At 31.2% G+C, this 19,548-nt stretch overlaps 1 protein-coding gene across 1 annotated transcript in view; it reads right to left on the reverse strand.

Annotated features, from left to right (window-relative positions):
• Positions 1-19,548, reverse strand: part of LOC128163241 (uncharacterized) — a 45,167-nt gene that overhangs the window by 11,389 nt on the left and 14,230 nt on the right. The window contains exons 3-7 of the mRNA XM_052826784.1: positions 16,187-16,348; positions 15,645-16,079; positions 15,474-15,571; positions 1,329-2,486; positions 1,177-1,204 (exon numbers count right to left, since the gene is read on the reverse strand). Of these exons, the coding sequence (XP_052682744.1) occupies positions 1,177-1,204; positions 1,329-2,486; positions 15,474-15,571; positions 15,645-16,079; positions 16,187-16,348 (1,881 nt within the window). The remainder of the gene's footprint in view (positions 1-1,176; positions 1,205-1,328; positions 2,487-15,473; positions 15,572-15,644; positions 16,080-16,186; positions 16,349-19,548) is intronic.

The following is a 19,548-nucleotide window of genomic DNA, read 5'->3' on the forward strand; positions in this document are numbered from 1 at the left end:
AAAAAGTGTAAAATATTGTATATGTTGAGGAAACGGGGGCGACTTCATATCAAAGACATGTTTTAAATTTATCACTGATAAGGAGAGAAACTAACGACCCTTTAGCTATGCATTTTATATATATATATATATATATATATATATATATATATATATATATATATATATATATATATATATATATTCGTTTCTAATGTATTTTGAATCATCAAATGGTATAATTTTAGTACATGACCCCAGGAGTTGTTTTTTAACCGACCCTCCCATCCCCATCGGAGATAGGAAATGATAATATATTTTGCAAACGGTTGAGATCTCCTGAGATTCTTCCTCTGTATGTCATTAAGCATCAAATTATTTATAGGCTATGCCCCAATTGAGACACACTGACTTTCCTGAACTTGAAATAATCGAGTACATTTAGTTTTTGATCCATGTTGATACTTCCTGGCCCAAAATGATGCCTGTTTTGTTTATTAAATTGTATAATTGACCCAATTACATATAACATTTTGTTTAATGTAAAGTTTAAAAAGCAATTTCCAAAACCTTTATTTACAAATAGAAAAATATACCAACCAAGAAATAATTGTTTTGCTGTTTAAATATTAAAATGTAATAGGAGACTCGACTGAATCTTTAGAACCAAATTTGATTTGATTGGAGGATGAACATTATTCTTTTAATTTTAATTATCAGGATTTTTTTATTTCGTTTTACTACGAATAAGATGGAACATCAGCTTCAGCATTTAGAATAGAGAAGCATTTCCGTAATTTACTTATCTGTAATTGTCTCACAAATGATTGTTTGTTATAGCCTCATTATAATTTAATCCTGTTGTGGAATATATACAATTTTTTACACTTGATACATTTATCTGTTTAATGAATTCCATTCAAAGATCATATGTTAGAAAATGGTCTCAATCTTATAAAATAAGAACCAACATTTTGTTTAAATACTACATGTATGTCCGCTTAACTTATTTAAATAAGTATTTTTTTTCAAGTATGAAGTTTAAAAGGATCAATCAGCTAAGCACATTACATGATATTTCGTAAATGTCACTATGTTCTGCAAAATGTATAAACCTGCACTATCTACGAACAAACGAGCATTTTTTTAAAGTAGCGTTTATAACAGAGAAAACAAAACAGAAGAAATAAAAAATACCTCTACGCCTTTGCAGTTCTGGTAGAACCTGTATGCACAAAGAAACTTGCACATGTACTTGCATAATAATCATGCTGTCTTATTTTTTTTTCCAGATTAGTCATAAATTGAAAATATCACTTATTTTGATAAAAGTAAGTTATAATACTTACCCAGCATATTTTGTTGTCGACATGATGTTTTTTGCCTAATCCACAATTTGGGCAACTAAGTTCTGTAACAGGAAATTTTGTTTGTTTTATGTAAAAAGTATCTTCCTCGTCATATAACATTCCATTCTTGCACTTATATCCTATTTCATAAGAGTCCTGTCTTTCGCTTAATGTTTTTTCGACAGATCCTTGTATGTAACTAAGAAGCTCTGGGTTAATATCTGCATTTTCTTTCGGAATCCATACTTGCAATTGTATCTGGAATTTACAGAGACACACTACAACAATACAATTCTCATAGGTAAAACATGCTACATTTTCATACCAGCAGTTTTCCCCTTTTTCCTTTAAAACTGACCACCCATCGAATTTTAGGCATTTCACAACTAAGCAGTAAAAACTATGAAATGGTAGTTGACCATGTTCTTCGAAATGAAAACAGAGAATTGATGATTTTGTAATTTCATTCTCTCGGTTTTTAAACTTTCTTGTATTCATGCTAGGAACATAATATGAGGTCAACTGTCCTTTCAGTGTGTCACATATTGCCAACAATCCTAGTTTTTCCATATATAACAGTATGTCTTTTTTGTGAGCAATAAATGTTTGTCCTTCATTGCTTTTTTCCCAAATTTTAGTTAGGTTTTTGTCTGTTATTTCTCCCGTTGTTTGAAATCGTACAGTTTCACAGTAAGTAGTTGCTTTATTCCCGTCTTTTCTGATTATACATTTAAATGCATCTACAAACCACTGGACATCAAGTATTATTGTTTCTCTCAACGTACCCTCGTCAAAGTATAACAAATTGCCAACTCTATGGAAAAATATTAACATTTTCGTAATGCTGTCGTCATTTAATCGAAAGTCCTTGCTTAATTCGTTGTTATAATCTAATAACGTTTTCCTAGAAATTATTTTTTGTTCCTTTTCCTCTTGCATAATATGTTCAAATATTCCCCAGACTGGTTGAATTTCATAAGAAAACCTCCGATCTTTTACAATGTCAGCAATACAGGTTTTGATTTCTTTTAAATCAGCTAGTTTGGATTCTTCTTTCGGAAATCCAATCGCAAACCATCGGTCTTCTCGCAAATGTTTTTGAATGTTGGGATTTTGTCCAAACGAGGCAGTAAATTTCTTAAAGAATATTTTACATTCCTGTAAAAGAAAAAAAAAGTAATTCTGAAAGAAAAAAAACCAAGCGCTAAAAAGAAACAAGAATTCAAGGCTCCAAATCATTCACCTGTGGAACAGTAGCTATAATTCTGGTAAAATAAGCTCTATATTACTAAATAGAAAATATCTTGACATTTCAGGTTTTTAAAATCTTGGTTTATAATACTAAATAGTACCCATTAATATTTATGTATTGTTTAAGTCTTAGAGAAAATGTACAGTAATTTCTCTGAGTATAACCGATATTCTTATTTAAAACCAAACTCTCCTCGTAACTCCTCCTTATCACAATGGTTTAAAATTTTAACAACATGAAATTACACACGTTTCCACCGACTGCCTAGCAAGAATATTATTTTTGAGATTTTTTGACTTCTAATTAATTAGATATGCAAATCCCTTTGTGGTTCTACCCTACCCCTGAGTAGCAATACTTTAACAACATTAGAGACTAAAGTACCCAACTACACGATGCTTTCACGAACATGTCTGTTATTTTTGGCAAATGATTTTTAATTTTTTTCTTAAATGCAAACCAAGTTTTAACATCAAAATTTAGATATCATTTTCTTCCAAAAGAGGGCATGGCTCTTTAAGGTAGCTCTATATTCGTAAAATTCTCTGATGAAAGTTAAAAAACCGAACTGATATCAATTTAATAGACTTAAATTTCATCAATTGTTAGAAAAAATATACATGTTATCACATTTTTTGAGATGCCAGATAAACATAAACTAAAGCATATTTTTGCATCAGAAAACCAGTTTTTTTTTGGCTAAAAGTTAAATTTTTGTAGGCAGAGATTTGTTTATCTTGTTTAATTTTATTGTCAACCTTATCAGAAAACTAAAACTACAAAAACGTTTTAAAATTAATCGTTGGGATAAGAAAAATTATAGTATTTAGACATAAAACTTAGAGAAAAGTTAAAAAAAAGAGTTATTTCCGCTTAGCATAGATAAAGTGTATTAAAAATTTGAAATTTAGGATAACATTAAGCTGCAAAAATATATTGAACTTAACAGTAATCTAATTACATCCACGTGATTATATTCACATACAATAAATAAAACAATCTTGCACAAATTTTAAAGAATTCAAAATTTTATAAAAAAAAGTATGATATCTCAGAACACTGGATCTACTTTAATTTAACAAACCTTGAATTGATATCATTCACCATAGAATGCTGAAAGACCGCTATATTACTTTTAATTTTTTAGCGTCAAAAAATCAGTGAAAAGTACAACACGATTAAACGCTTATTAAATTATTATTAGTATTAGATCTTTGCTTTAAACTTTATGATAATTGAATGCGTTTTACATGTAACTTATCTGAACAATTAGAATGCTAGTTTGTATTTAAACGGTTAAAAACATTAAAACTCATTTGTTGACTGGTTCTTTTAAAACTTCTTATTGAAAACAATATAATAATACTTAAATATATATCATTATTTATTGTAGGATATTTTGAAAAAAAAGGAAACGTTTTTAGCATTTTACTTTCATTTGCCATATTTTAAATCCCTGTTTAAGATTAAAAGTAATCGTTTAAACAATTTATGAATAAATCTTAACTATCTTTTAATATCAAACATATAACTTTTACCTGTCATGATCAACAGGTGTTAATATGAACAATATACATGACGTTTATTAATTAAAAAGTAGTCATAAAATTGTTTGTTTCCAGATGCAATAAAAGTTGCAAGTAAATAAAACTCTCGGTTTGGAGCACCATCGTAATTGGTAGTTTATCGTTAGCAAAAGTTTATTCTCATTAAACCAACAATAGCAAATTGTCCAAAATTTATCCCCATGATGATCAAAGTGTATACATTTTTTGCAGGCCAGTGAGTAACCGGTACTTGAATTAACGTTGTTTCCATCGGACTAAAATGTCGTACTTAATTGGTTTAAACAAAGCGCGTGTCTGTCTGATATATCTCTATATCCGTTTTTATCGGTAATAAGACCGTCATTGGCCGACGCTTTGCCTACTCATTTTGACATTTCATATTATCTAATATAGAAACCGAATAACGCAAGATCTTAAAATAATTGGAGAAACTGCCCTTTCATTTTTTTTAAAATTAAGAGTAAGTGGCCTTTAAATATTGCTGTCACATTCATGTGTCTGGAGCAAAAAAATAATATGGTAGGATCAATGTTTACTAAAATCTATGCAGAATGAAGAAAGAATAAAATTGAATAGCAAAAATTCATTCTAAGTAAACATGGGTAAAGCAAAGATTTTCAAAGTATTTGAAAGGTTCGATTGATAATTTTGAGGAGTTTCAAGGAGTTGAACTGGACGATGTAAAGCAACTTGTACAAGGGTTTGCGTAAAAAATAACTTCACTTCGAATAAATGCGGCACTTGATAGTCCCAAAGAAAAAAACCTGTTTGTTAATGACTAACAACATAAATACCGGATGGATCAATCTCATAGATCTAAATCCTTTGTAAAGTAATTATTTTGTGTATAGTATTCTTTAAAAAAATCAAAAATATTACATGTTCATCAATATTGAGATATGAAGCTGGAGAAAAGAAATTCGTCATAGTCTTCAAAGGTTTGTCAACGAAAATACAAGAACGTTATCAATTCCATAACAGATGAAAGAAGTTTAATGCAGACTGCATACATTTTTAGCAAAATAATATATTAAGTAATGCCAATCAATTTGATCCGATGGGCTGTCTTGAAACTTTTGTTTTAACATTTGAATCAGATACTCGCCTGATTCCTTAAAAAACCCCTGCCATACTGTACAAAGGAGGGTACATGCAGCTATATGAATGATGAAAAAGATATCTACGTTTTTTAAGTTGTTTTTACCTGACTGTACGATCATATGCAGTGTGTGCTCTTTAATCATCTTCAGTCGTGTTCAATAGGTTTGATGAAAAAAATGTATTTAGTTTATATCAAGTGCAATCTTCATCTTAGTTGAAATCAGTCGAATAGTTGTCGAGAAATCACGTGCACAACATTTGTGGAAAATATAAAAGAACAAGAAACAGTACGAAAATTAAAAAAAAAATTGTACTTAAGAAGTAAGAAACTTGTTCATATGAAATGCTGATTGGTGATAGATTGATAATTATGACTCTTTACGGGGTGATCACTGAATTCTATAGAGGTAAAAAATAGTCATTCTCATTAGTTTGATTGAGAATGCGTTAGTATTGATGTTTGTTTGGGAATCCATTACTGTCTATAGTACATGAGCTCGTGAGCTGTGTTGATTTTCACAAATTCCGAACATTTTTGTTTATTCGAAAAACAGCATATCTTTAGTTTAAAAAGGCGCGTATTTATAGTAATATACATGAAATCGCTTCTAAAGATTCTATAACATGTTTTGTTGGTATTTGTAGGTGGTGATCTGTTTAACCTACATTTAATAAATGTAATGAACGGCATGTTATCTGCAAAATTTATTTTTCAAATTCTGATTTAAAACAGCTGGATCTCAAATGAAACTTTAGAATTTAAAAATAACCTGCAAATCAATAGTCTTATTTAAATTGAAGTATGGTATAGGGATGTACAATTTTGTTAAGTCATATGCAGGTACATATGTAGCTGGGATATAGAAACAACCGTTGTATGGGTAAAATGAACATAAATTTAAGTATGACCATTGTTCTATATCTGGTAAATGATTTTGTCAAACACAGAAATATTTATGTAAATTTTACAAACGAAGAGATATGATATTTATATGTATATAAACTCAACAAAACTGAGGGTAAAAGAGTCTATAATAATTCTTAACAAACGACGATACAATTTTTTGGTATTGCAGTCCACATGAAGTGTAAAATTAAAAATCGAACTGTGTATATTGGCAATCTTCTAAAGCTCTAATGCAAAACAGAGCACTGAGTTATTATCTATAATACAGAACAGTTTTGTGTGCAGCGATATTACAATGAATTGTTGGTTAAAATACCTGTCCAGTATTCAAAGTAAATCCCTGTTGAATATCACATGAAATGATGAGAACTATGTTCAATGAAAAGTAAATTGCAATTAAAAAGAAAAGTTATTAAAGTCTTTAAGGTAACATTGTAAAAAATGCAAACCATAATTTTAGTACGTGTATACAATGTCCCTATAACAAAGAAGTAATCATCTTCAAATTAACTATTCGTTTAGTAACTAGATTAATCAACTACCAATTTGATATGAATTTTTGTAATCCACGCCAAAATTTGGCCTTTATCATTCATGTTATTTAAGAAAATGATCTTTCCCCCTCTCGGGAAACACACTGTATGCGCAATATCTTATTATTTTTTCTTGATGTAATTGCTCAGTTAATGATTTAGTTTTAGCCTTTCTCGATAAGGTGATCAACACTGAAAAATCTTGTCAGTAACTTCTGGAAATTCAATTTACTTTTGATTTTTAAATTTACATGTATTCCATGTAATTTTGGTATCATTGTTGTTGACAACATTGATGAAATATTTCAAAATATGAACTAAAGTCACAAGGCTAAACGATTAATTTGCCTAAAAAGATGGTACATATGCGGAGGATCGAATTGAACTTAAAATTGATTCTAACCTGTTAAATTTTGTGCTGGAAGATAATAGTGTATATCAAGTATTTTTTGCTATTAATTAATTTACGCTTTATTGGCAGAAATTATATCCAGTTTTGTTTGCTATAAGCACTTGTTAAGTTAAAGCACTTTTTGAATTACAGAAATTTGACCGACACTAGCAAAAGCAGTTACACATTTTTTTTTCAATTTTCGCAAAAGAGCACTTGTATATAACAAAGAGGTGACCTATAAGGTATTACTTTGAAATTTTCAGGATAGGTAATTTGAAGTTTTTCACTATTTCACGCTAGCTGCAGGTCTGTAGCTCCCGGTCTGAAAAAAAATGGATGGACAACCTGGGAGCTACAGTGCCTCCCAAAGTAAAAAAGGCTGTTTACGGCGTCCAAAAATGCGCTCGGTTTGGACCCATGAACCGTTTTTGCAGACAAACTCTATAAAAACAATTAGTACTATTATATTCATCAGGCAATATACTACTGGTATTGTCAATTTACTTGCCTCACTTTCTCTTAAACATGATAACCGATTTGGAAAATGAAGTATATAAATTCACGTCCAGATCAATTTACAGGGCTGGTGATAGTGTTTAAAAGACTATCAGAGGCAAATGAAGTAATGATATCTGTAGTAAAATATCCGAGGATTTTTTTGGGATCAAATATTTGTACAGAATGTGTTCATAAATGAGAATAGTCATTCAAAAACTAGCGCATTTTTTGTGCGCCGTAAATTGCAGATTTTTACTATGGGAGGCACTATAGCTCCAAGGTCGTCCATTCGAATTTTTTCAGACCGGGAGCTACAGACATGCAGCTAGTTCAAAGCGAGTGGCGCAATTTTCGAAAAATAAATCTCTGATTTCAAATTTTTTTTTTACAGATAATTGCTAGTGATCTAGACTTATTTTGTTTATCATATTTTTCCATCGTCACTATCGGTGTCGATTTATAGCTACCTTTTAGTACCTATTTCGTGCAAACTTTATCTCGGAAATTATTAGAGATATGAATATAAAATTTTCAGGATAGATAGATCATAGTTTGTAGTTGTGCAAATTGGTTATTCGTTAGAGACTGCAATGGATAGAAAATTGGGTACGGATTTTAACCCTCCACAAGATTTCTAAGATATGGCTCGATATATTTTCTTGAAATTTTTAGGAATGATAGAAAATAAAAATATCTTGTGGTATGTTTCTCAAAATTTAATCCTGTCGCCCGTTTCCTGCCCCGCGACAAAAAGCTTGTGAAATCAAGATCTTAAAAATGAGAAGGACTTGAGTATTCAGATTTTGTAGGTTTATAGACCAATAGCATGATCTGTGTTTAAACTATTCTGTTTTATTCGTCATAAGTGTCGGTCGTCATCGGAAGCACTTCAACAATCATATCTTTTCATTTTAATCATATAACTATAAATCCTAACACATGGCATCTATCCGATGTTAAATAAACAAAAAATTCAACTTCCGGGGAGATATCTTAAATATTTCAGACAACTTTTTTAAAACATGTGTTTAACCCGCGGAATCTGAGAGTAAGTCATGAAAACACAAAAACTGTATTTCTTTGACAATAAATTTGATAAACAATAAAGTTTAGCTGTCTAATGTTTAAAAATACTAACTTTTATTTTTACTGAGCGATTACTTTTGTCCGTTTCCTGTCCCGAAACAAAAACATTGACTCAACCAGATCCCAAAAACGGTGTCGATTTGAAAAACCAAACTTTGTGGGATGATCACCCTATATAAGTATATGTGTTTACATGTTTTGTTTTTTATTCGACGTGACTTTCTGTCACACCAGAAACACTTCCAAAATAATATTTTTTCTTCTATCATTTATCTATTTGGAATGAAAATATCAGTATCCAATCTTCTATATGTAATCTATACAATGCTCAATAAGCAAACATATTCTACTTCCGGTGAGGTAAATCAAATATCTGAGGTAGTTTTCCTTTTTTGCAAATTTGATACCCACTATATTTTAGTCGCTGTAAGTGATTTTATTAAATGATAATTATGTTATTGAAGATGTGTTAACAGGGTTTCATTTTGACGACCGTCACACCCGGTCCACAAAGGAAAGGTTCAAATAGTTCATATTTAGTCAAGTTTAACATATATTCTTGGGTGTTTCATCTAGCCTGAATAACAGTGATGTACACTAGGCAAATGTACAAGCAATACCAGCTTTTATTTTTATTGATCATTTTCGTTCGTCCGCTCCAATTTCGATACAAAAAAACCTAGTTTCAACATGGTTTCAGACAGATTTGGGGTAATGCTAAATGTAATGGTAATGCATTGCAATGCATATCATGCTTTCAAAGTAATACTAGTAATGTGTAATGCCACAAATCTAGCATTACAAGTAATGCTAATGTAATGCATTACTTTCCAAAATTAAGCGTAATGCTGGCATTACATGGCATTGCTTTGCATTACTTTGCTTTTCTATGCATGTTCATTTTTAAAAATTTGGATAAATTGAATATAATTGAAATTGTATTTGATTAAATATTTTTTTAAAGAAGAAAAAATATTCTTGAGATTAAGATATTTTGGTTGTATGATTAAAACAAATAAAAATCTATTTTTAAATTGTCAGTATAACTAGCTGTAACAACACAATTTCATAACATTTTAAGAGTGTTGTTATTAAGAATTTTATATCATTTGAAAAATCAACTTCAATTGGTTGTGCATTCAATTATTTTTTTACTGTGATGAATGTGTCAACAACACACAATGCCTAAAGGACAATCTAAGCGGTATCAAAACATTCTAAAATTGTTTTAAGAGGTGCTTAATATCCTGATCCCGCCCTTCTCTTAACACATACATCCTTAAAAACCCTCTGAAAGCTTAACAATTTCTTTTACACACGTACTCTCTCTCTCTCTCTCTCTCTCTCTCTCTCTCTCTTTGTGTGTTGTGTATGAAGTACAATAGTTTGGACTAATAGAAAATACAAGATTCATATATTTTCATATATTTTCTTCTATTATTGCCTGGACACTTATATCTTAGATTTTTAAACCCAATACTGTAGGATGCAGTTAAAAGATGAAACCTTTGAAACTTCAATGATCATAAAGTGACACAGCATTCTTGTTCAAGTCATTAAATTCGAACCTGATAGTGTCAATAAACCTGTAAAAATGTTTAAGCGTGTTTAATATTTTAAAACATTTGCAAAATCTTTTTAATCAGCTTTTAAATTACTTTTTTCAAAAAGTTATTGTCAACTTTTCACAAAGTAATGGTAATGTAATGTATTACTTCCAGACAATTAAGTAATGGTAATGGTAATTTAATGCCCAAATTCACGAAGTAATGGTAATGTAATGCATTACTTTTCAATGTAATTTGATTTGCACCAAACATGGTCTCAGATTTGATAGAGAGTATCGACATTTCATCGTATCAGCTAAAACAATTTGGACCAAAGACCTACTCGTTACTCATAAACGAGATGGTATCTAGTTATACGAGGGTCAATCAAAAAATACGAAGACAATGAGGCTGTCTCTCACATATTTTTCATATTAGTCATAGCTAACACAATAATTTATGCACCACTATTTATTTTATTGTTATACGAAATTTTAATTTATATGATAAAAAGATATTTTTGGTACCCGATTTTAAAAACAACATGTTTCGTCACAACAGCGCACGGTTCGTTGAAAACATGAAGTCAAAATGACGCACGCACAGTTTATAGAAATTACCCATCTTTATATCACCCTGAGCATATTGTGCTTTTCACCATATTATTGAAATCAGCACTATATCACTCGATATCTTATTTATTCACATTTGTTCGAGAATTATCTGTTTTCCTCGAATTTTTATTTTTTTACCGCATGTCTCTTCCATCATGTAAGAAAACCCTGAACGTCGAAGATGTTGTTTATTCTTTTGACCAAATATTTAAGATATTCTACTCTCTTTTTTACTTTTAATGTTTAAATTACATATAACACCTCCCCGTAAAAAATGAATAGAGTTACTTTTGACTTATTTTTTTCACCTCTGAGCATTTTCACAGTTTGTATCGGCTTTTTCCCGAATGACATTCATAGTATTACTGTTTATACTTTTCTTTGCACCGTCCGGCGACGTAAATGATTTCAGTCAAATTTAAATAGGACAATCTGAGTTTTAGTTTTTCAGGTCTGTTCAAAAAAACTTTATAACTCGTGGTTATTTTGTACATAGAATATCCTCACAATTCTCAGTCCGCGGTTTTAATATTATTTGGTTTTAAGCCTAATTTATAGATATATAACTTTAACCATAATATGGTTTATTGTTGACATAACACAAATTTTGACCGTGCGCCTTGACCTCATTTTTGCAGAATCTGATTCAAAAAAATATCTTAAAAATAACAATATATAAACTTTTTTGATTTCATATTGTTTGAAACGTTTGCCAAATTGTGTCTACTAGGTTTAATAGTAATATGACATTAAGTAACATAGCTAAGGCAGAACTCTTCGTATTTTTCTATTGACCCTCGTATATCTCGTTGGTTAGGATGTTTTTACGCGATGTGGTCCTTATTGTGGAAGGATAACTCAAATTCGGCGTTTGCTTCCAAAACGTGCATGATATCTTTGGAAGCAAATATCGACATGGCGATTAAGTTTATTAACCCGTTCTTTTACAACTTATAGGGCCATGGCGCTCACTTGAGTAACAATGACTATATATCGGCGTTCAATGGATGTTGTACCATATGACCCCTCAGTAGAATAACAAAAAAAATAGTAAAGTATTCGAATTTTACTCTTAATGTTACATACACGTAATCTTTGACATTGTACCTTTCTGGAATACCATTTTTACGGAAAACAAGAGGCTCAATCGGCCACACCGCTCACCTGAGCATCACTTGCTTTATATGAGCATTCAAAGGATATTTTGCCATGTGGCCCCTCAGGAGTTTAGCCAAAAATAAATATCCGAATTTTACACTTATGATTGCATATACTTAATCTTTGATACATTTACCTTTAGAGAATACCATTTTTACCAAAAATAAGATCCTGTGCAAATTATAAATAACAAAATTTTCAGTTGGTTTTAACGTTTAACTTCAAGTTCCCTTTATTTTAGCCCCCCCCCCCCCCCCCCCCATCACTTTATAAAACGATTGAAATACATGAGAGCACAAAGGTACATTTTCTAACTCCAGTACTTAATATTTATTGTATTTCATTATTAAAAATCCTATATGTGAAAGAAGAAAAGTGTATCTCAATGCACCGGAATAAATGCGCTCAATTCCTTAAATAAAAAACATTGAAAATTAAATTAGCCTTCTCCATTATAAACAAATGTCTATTACTAGGCATAAATTCATTTCATATGACGTTTCATACATATCCTTACTGACTTGATTGAAGAATAAACTTAACTGAACATTTTTGTCACGTATGTTAAAGAGCTATAATTCAAATTAATGTATTGGCAGACATGGCGCTCTATTGTACCAATTATTTCATCTTTATTACAAAACAAACAAATGTCCAAAAACAAAGATGATTTTCCGTTGCAATAATTTTTTTAAGAACATCGATAATGCTTTTATCCTCATAATAACAATGTGTCAGGACTATGGAAACTGTTTAATAGACGTCCTTTTCATTTACTTGTGTTCGAAAAACTATCAACACTGTGTGTAAATTTTATGCAATTCATCGTTGAAGAAGGGGCACCAGAAAGTGGTAACAGCATATCATCCTTTTAGCAAGACATTTCTATTGATCAACCAAAATTTCAGAGTGAATTGTAGAATTTAAAGCAAGGTACGTAAATTGGTTTGAGTCATGTTTTTGTTCACACGAGTTTATTACATTCAACTAAGATTTTTACACTTGGTATTTCCTATTCAGTATAGCCGCATTTTAAATATAAACGAACTAAAGTATGACCTCAGCTTTGTTTACAAACATACAGTAGCATTGTGCGCAAAGCTCTGTATCTTGCTTATAACTCGAAGCTTGACTCTCAGGTTAGTAAATAGAAATTTGTAAACAATCAAAACAAGAGAAAAATGCACTAAAACAAAGAAAAAACTCAATTTATTTTTCATCATATATATACTAAAATATTTCTAGCAGCGAGAATAATCTCCGTTTAGATTGAAAATGCTGAGCATCTTAATAAAACATGTTGCATTAATCAACCATTACGTCGAGATCGTACCGAATTACATGTACTACCATAATGAATAATATTCTATAATATGTTGTAAGTGCATCAGATTATGCGCAGGTACATGTAAACAATCAGCTGTCTAATTTACCGTTCTACACGTAAACATTTTAAATTCTAAAATAAAGACGATGTTTCCTCTCGAGTTAAAATACTAGACATGCTAAACACAAGCTAAACCTATCGTCACAATTGAAAATGTCAACGCATTGAGATATTTAACCTCAATTTACTTCACATAAATGGCACAAATATAGTTTGGATGCTTCAAATAGTCCCTTCGCACTAAACTGTTGCACAACAACCAAATTAAATTCATCTCCGTCCCACTTCAAAATGACTGCTTCTAACATTGTCTGGTCCTCTAAACTGGTTTTCGATATTAGAAATATCGAGCCCGAAGGTAAACTGATTGACCCCCATTCTCTCTGTCTTATTATTGTTTTCGTGAATTTTTCAATTTTGAAACAGAATTAGCCCTTTATTTTTGCAATTTATTTTTCATCATAAGGATGATTTATGCTGAATTACGTTGAATTTGATTCAGTAGTTCTTGAGAAGAAGATTTTTAAAAATGCACCCCCTTTTTCTACAGTTTCGATGTTTTCTCCGCTTTGAATAAAGATCGGCCTTTCATATCTGCAATTTATATTTGCCTTTCCATAAGGATGCTTTGTGCCAAATTTGGTTGAAATTGGCCAAGCGGTTTAGAGAAAATGTTCAAAATGTAAAAAGTTTACAAACGGACAGACGGACGACGGACAAAATGTGATCAGAATAGCTCACTTGAGCTTCAGTTCAGGTGAGCTAATAAGAAGGTCCTATGCAAGGTAAAAAAAACCTACTGTTAACCTGAAATTCCCGATAATTTCGTTCTGCCCTCCCCCCTCCTTCCCCCATTTTATAAAGCTATTAAAATATTTGAAAGCATATAGGTACATTATCTTCCTCAACTACTTACTAGTTATTATATTTTTAAAATTAGATATTATAGATAAGTATTGTATTTTATGAAAAAATAAATATATAGTTGAGAAGAGTAAATTTTTGCCTGAATGCGCTCGATTTCTCAAATTATAAACAATTAAAAATTTAATGGATCTTCCCCATTATAAACGCTTGTTGTCTACCTGGCGTGAAACTCGTATGACTTTTTAACCTTACTCACTTAAATGATTAAACCCTCGAATAAAAAAAATGTTGGCACAGGTCATGTTAGAAAGCTATTATAGTCAATCTATTTTCTCAGGCTCATCCACTATTTTTGTCTTTATTGAAAAAACAACAGATGGCTACAAACCAAGAAGATTTTCCGCTGTAATATTTTCTTAGGAATAGCGATAATGCCTTTACACCCGTAACAAAACTTGTCGGAAATATGGAAACTGTTCTAACAGTATCGTTTTTATTCACTCGGAATTTAATATGAAATATTAAGTTTCTTCTTAAGTCAACAAACTCGGAAAATGTCGACCAGGGTTTGCCTTCCTATAACAACTTATCAACAATCGTCAATAATTTCCAAAATACGCTTTGTTGTGCATCAATATTTGCGGTAAATACAGATACACCGGCCCTTAACATATCCTGAAAAATCCAATGATATTGGTTATTATTATCGACGTAAATTGAAAAATCTCGATCAGCCCCGGCTTTTATTTTGTCCCGGGCCGGGTTTGCCTACCCATTTTACCAAAACTCAATTTATATTTCCTTTCCATAAGGATTATCTGTGCTAACTTACGTTGAATGAGTTCTTGAGAAGATTTTTAAAAATGCACCCATTTTCTACATTTTCAAGCTTTCCTCCGCATTGAAAAAAAGATGCTTTGTGCCAAATTTAGTAGGAATTGGCCAAGCGGTTTTAGAGCAGAAGTTCAAAATGTAAAGATTTTACGAACGGACGGACAGACGGACGACGGACAAAATTTGATAAGATAAGCTCACTTGAGCTTTCAGCTCAGTTTAGCTAAAATCCAACTACTGTGTGCTATAGACCTTTCATGGAAGTGTTATTCTTCACTTTCAAAAAGTCAAGTTTAAAGGAATATATTGTAATATAAAGCAAATATTCAATACATTTTTTTAAGTTTGTATGCAGTTTATATTGAACAAATTTTTTTAAGAAATATGTATTCAACTTACGTCTTCCGACAAATTTTCAGCATGAGTTCCCACAAGTATTACTTCGGCGTCTTCGTCACTGTAACAGTCGACTGATTTAAGCCAATATGTATAGTAATCTAAAAAAACAGATGTTTTGTCAATCTTTATACTTTGTTATTCGCTAATCTAAAGCATAAGATTTTTTCATACCTTCATATGTCCAAGATTTGAATAAACTGCAGCATTTATCGTCTGTTTTAGTCACCATATCACCAAGATTTTTTGTCATATCCACAACCAAGATGTAACATGTTTTTGGACTGAAATAAATTTGATGAAAAGCATAGTACATGCTTTGCCCTGCAAAATCTAGGAAAGTTACCCTTGGACAAATATGATTTTCCATTGATAAATCTTTAACTGCATCCGTTAGTTTTGAACAATTAATCTGTTTTCTCTTGTAAGGCTGGGTTTTAATGTTTGCTCTTTTTTCTGCAACTGTCGGATTGGTTTTCTCTTCTTTTTCATATTGCTTGCAGCTTGGGACAAACTGTATCGATTCGTCTTGTTTTGTAGTCTCGTTGCATACATTAGATACTGTTTCGACAACTTCATCCACGTTTTTCAAGTTACTGATTAATGATTCTGTTTGAAAAGAGTACATATCAATTACATATATCTGACACAACAAAATACAATTAGACAACAGAAATGTATAAACTGATTAAAGGGAATCTTATGCAAAAAATAACCTCTTTCACTGAGATCATCATCTTTAAAAACATATTGTCCACTTTCTTCAGTCAGTTGTTCATTTGTGAATGATGTTTCGTCTATTTGCGTCGTTGCATTATTTTTCTTTAATAGATCTGCTGGAAATGTAATTGCTGGTAATTTGCTATCGGCGTTGGTACCTGAAATAATATACTATCATGTTTAGTTACAGTATGAAATTTAAGAAACATTTATTTATGAAATACTTATTACAATATTTAGTTTACACTATGAAATTTAAGAAACACTTATTTATGAAATACGTAATATAACTGGATACAAACATTTGCGAGCAAATGGTAAAACTACTGTTTTAATCTGATATCATGTCGTAGATATAGCCTAGGACTGACAGTAACGTAGATTTATATCGGATCAATAGAAAATATGATACTTTAAACATTTCAATCCTGTACTTGTAAAAGAAAAATATTATATGATTTTAAACTCTATAATGCATTAACACCAACTAGCCATATGCATTAAAATGTACATGCGACTTGTTTTTGAATTATCTTTTCATGCTTACAAAAAATATTGTAGATTGTAGGGGTTCTTTATGTTGTCCGACACCTAATTGCATATACATTTAAATGTATTATATTCTTTATAGACTGATTTTTTAAACTGAAGATGCTTATGTTATAATTTTCTTTCTTTTAAAAGATAAATAGGAACTAAAGACGAGCTCGTCGCAAGCAACGATTAGGTCTTCCGTAGTAGCTGCGTCATACTTGTGACGTAATACAAAAACGGATACCTGTCCATGGTACAATATTAGATATATAAACACTGAGTAAAAGAAACAAAGTACATGTACTATACTACATAAATTATATATATAAGCAAATACAGATCTTTTAAAGTTGTCTATAGTTTGATTCGCCGCATGTTGTTTTTTGTATGTGCAGTTTGTTTTGAGAAATTTTTCTTATCATCAAAATTGACTCAATATAGACAGAATATGGACGACGAATATATTCACACAGTGGGTATGCCCGGTATGAAGCTAAAAGACCAAACATTTTACACGCATTTTTTATCGAACGCAAACACCAATGAATCGTTTAGTGTATACATGTATGCGGAGATCCTGGAAATTTTACTAGCCAGGGGCTTTTGAAGAATAGTTTTGTTTTTTGAGGAAGGGGAGCATGCGCGGATCAGAAAAATTTTCCGGAATAGGGGCTGAGTGTCTGACGATTATTTGAGTTTGCCAGGGGATGTCTGAGGCATATTTTTGTAATTTTATAATGTACATGTAATTGAAAAAAAATTGCGGGGTGGGGTTGGGGTGGGGTCTGGAACCCTTCCCTTTTTCCTCTAGATCCGCGCATGGGGAAGACCGATGCCGGTAATCTTACGGTAATTTTAACCATTTTTATTTAATTAATCATTTTCAAAATTATAGGAATTCCAATCGTACCTTTAAACGCAGTTAAAACTTAAAATACGATCCATTTAGTTTCGGTGAGTATTCGGCCAACATGCGTCCGCGTACAAAAGAAATGGCAATATTCAAGAAATTGGGATGAACGATCAGGGTCGTAGGTTGTCCATACGGTTCTTTTTTAGACTAAGAGCTACAGACCTGCAGTAAGAGCTTGTCAAACTCTTATTGGATTATGTCAATTTATTTTGTCTCAAAGAATCAGTTTTTATATAAATAAAGTTTTACCTTAAAAAAGAAAGAAATCGGGCATAATTTTCAATGTTAGCATTTTACAATTTAAAGGTCTAATAAAATTTTGAATGAAGTTTCAAGATACTATTCTTCATTGCTTTATCCGAAATATTGCATGGAAAAAAGATTTACATTGCATTTTTTTTAAATTACAAAATGATATGCAAAATGAACTTAGATTAATCGCTAACAAACAAGCATAAAGAGAGACTGAGAACTTATTTCTTCTTTTTTTTTTTACATCAAGATGAATTCAAGAAAAACTCTAAAAAATTTCCTTTATATGCGTTAATGAAAACGTTGATCAGCAAGGGGTTTTATGTCGTGCAAGCACCTACATAATAGATTGTTACACGGGTCTACAACGATGACCAATATCGAAAAGGCAATAATGTGGGTGAAGGATGAATGTGTACTTTGTTTTTTAGGTTTATTTTTTTATAATTATATTTATTTGGATCAATTTTGTTTGTTGGTTTGTTTTGTTTATTGAAAAGGGGAATAAAAAAAATGAGTAATTTCCGAAATGAAGTCAAGCATATATTTTCATATTATCATTGACTTTAAAATGTTGGAAAAAAGAAATATTGTGTCAAGCAGTTAGTTATTATGCGCAGATCATGCATTCCTCTATGGTTATCACAATTACGTGTATCAGTTACTACACGTACTTACTTACGGAGAAAAAAATTTCCAAAGAGATGATATCGGTAACATACATGTATAGTTAACAGTAAAGTTCCAGATTGGCCTCTGCACATTCAAGCACGTGTGTAATCCTGATTTAAAAATAAGTATAATGGCCGGGGTGGGGGGGGGGAGGTAATTAATAATTTATGTTGAATTATTATTAACAAACAAAATCATAAATTTATAATAACATGCAGTTAACTGGAAGAACTAAAATGCCAGGGAGTTTTATTTTCTCTCTCTTCTGGACGCCATTCCATTCGTCTTAAATCAATAGGGTGTAAGGATGCCCGCCTACTGAATACACATGCTCACGCGTCAACCGATTAAAAAAGACTGTATTTTGGATTTATAAATCGTTCTAAAACATCAGATCTGATATATCGTTCTTAACAATTCAAAACTTTAAACTATTAAATTTGTTTTTATACCTACCCCTACCCCCGATTCATTCTTACCAATGGAAATTTCATTTACAATACTCCGCGCCAGATTGTCTCATTCATTAATTTTTCGAAGTTATAGTGGACGAGTCCAAAATAGGAAATTTTGAGACACATCATACAAAGTAAATATATACCGTGAATGCCGTTTACTTTGCGTCTTTTTTCTCATTTTGAGAGTCCTTTTTATCATGGCTTGGTCAATTGAAATGACGGAAAGCCCTTGAATATTGTTATCTTAATGTCATAAAACATGTGAAACTGTTTTCATTCCACCAACAAACTTTAAATAATAATTTCCTGACGTCATGACAATGCATATTTAATGTGTCAACATTTATATTCATTGATGAAAAAACGTATATGGGATGTAAAAAGCAACAATGAGCAAGAGTTTTCAAGTAAACGGGCTTTTCACCATGCATGTGTGTAATCCTGATTTAAGAATAGATTGCCATATTTGAACGTTCAAAAAGAGGGGGTGTCAACGCAACAAGACGATACACATTGTCTTTCACGGTAC

Source organism: Crassostrea angulata, chromosome 9 (genome assembly GCF_025612915.1).
Source record: "Crassostrea angulata isolate pt1a10 chromosome 9, ASM2561291v2, whole genome shotgun sequence".
Taxonomy (NCBI): Eukaryota; Metazoa; Mollusca; class Bivalvia; order Ostreida; family Ostreidae; genus Magallana; species Magallana angulata.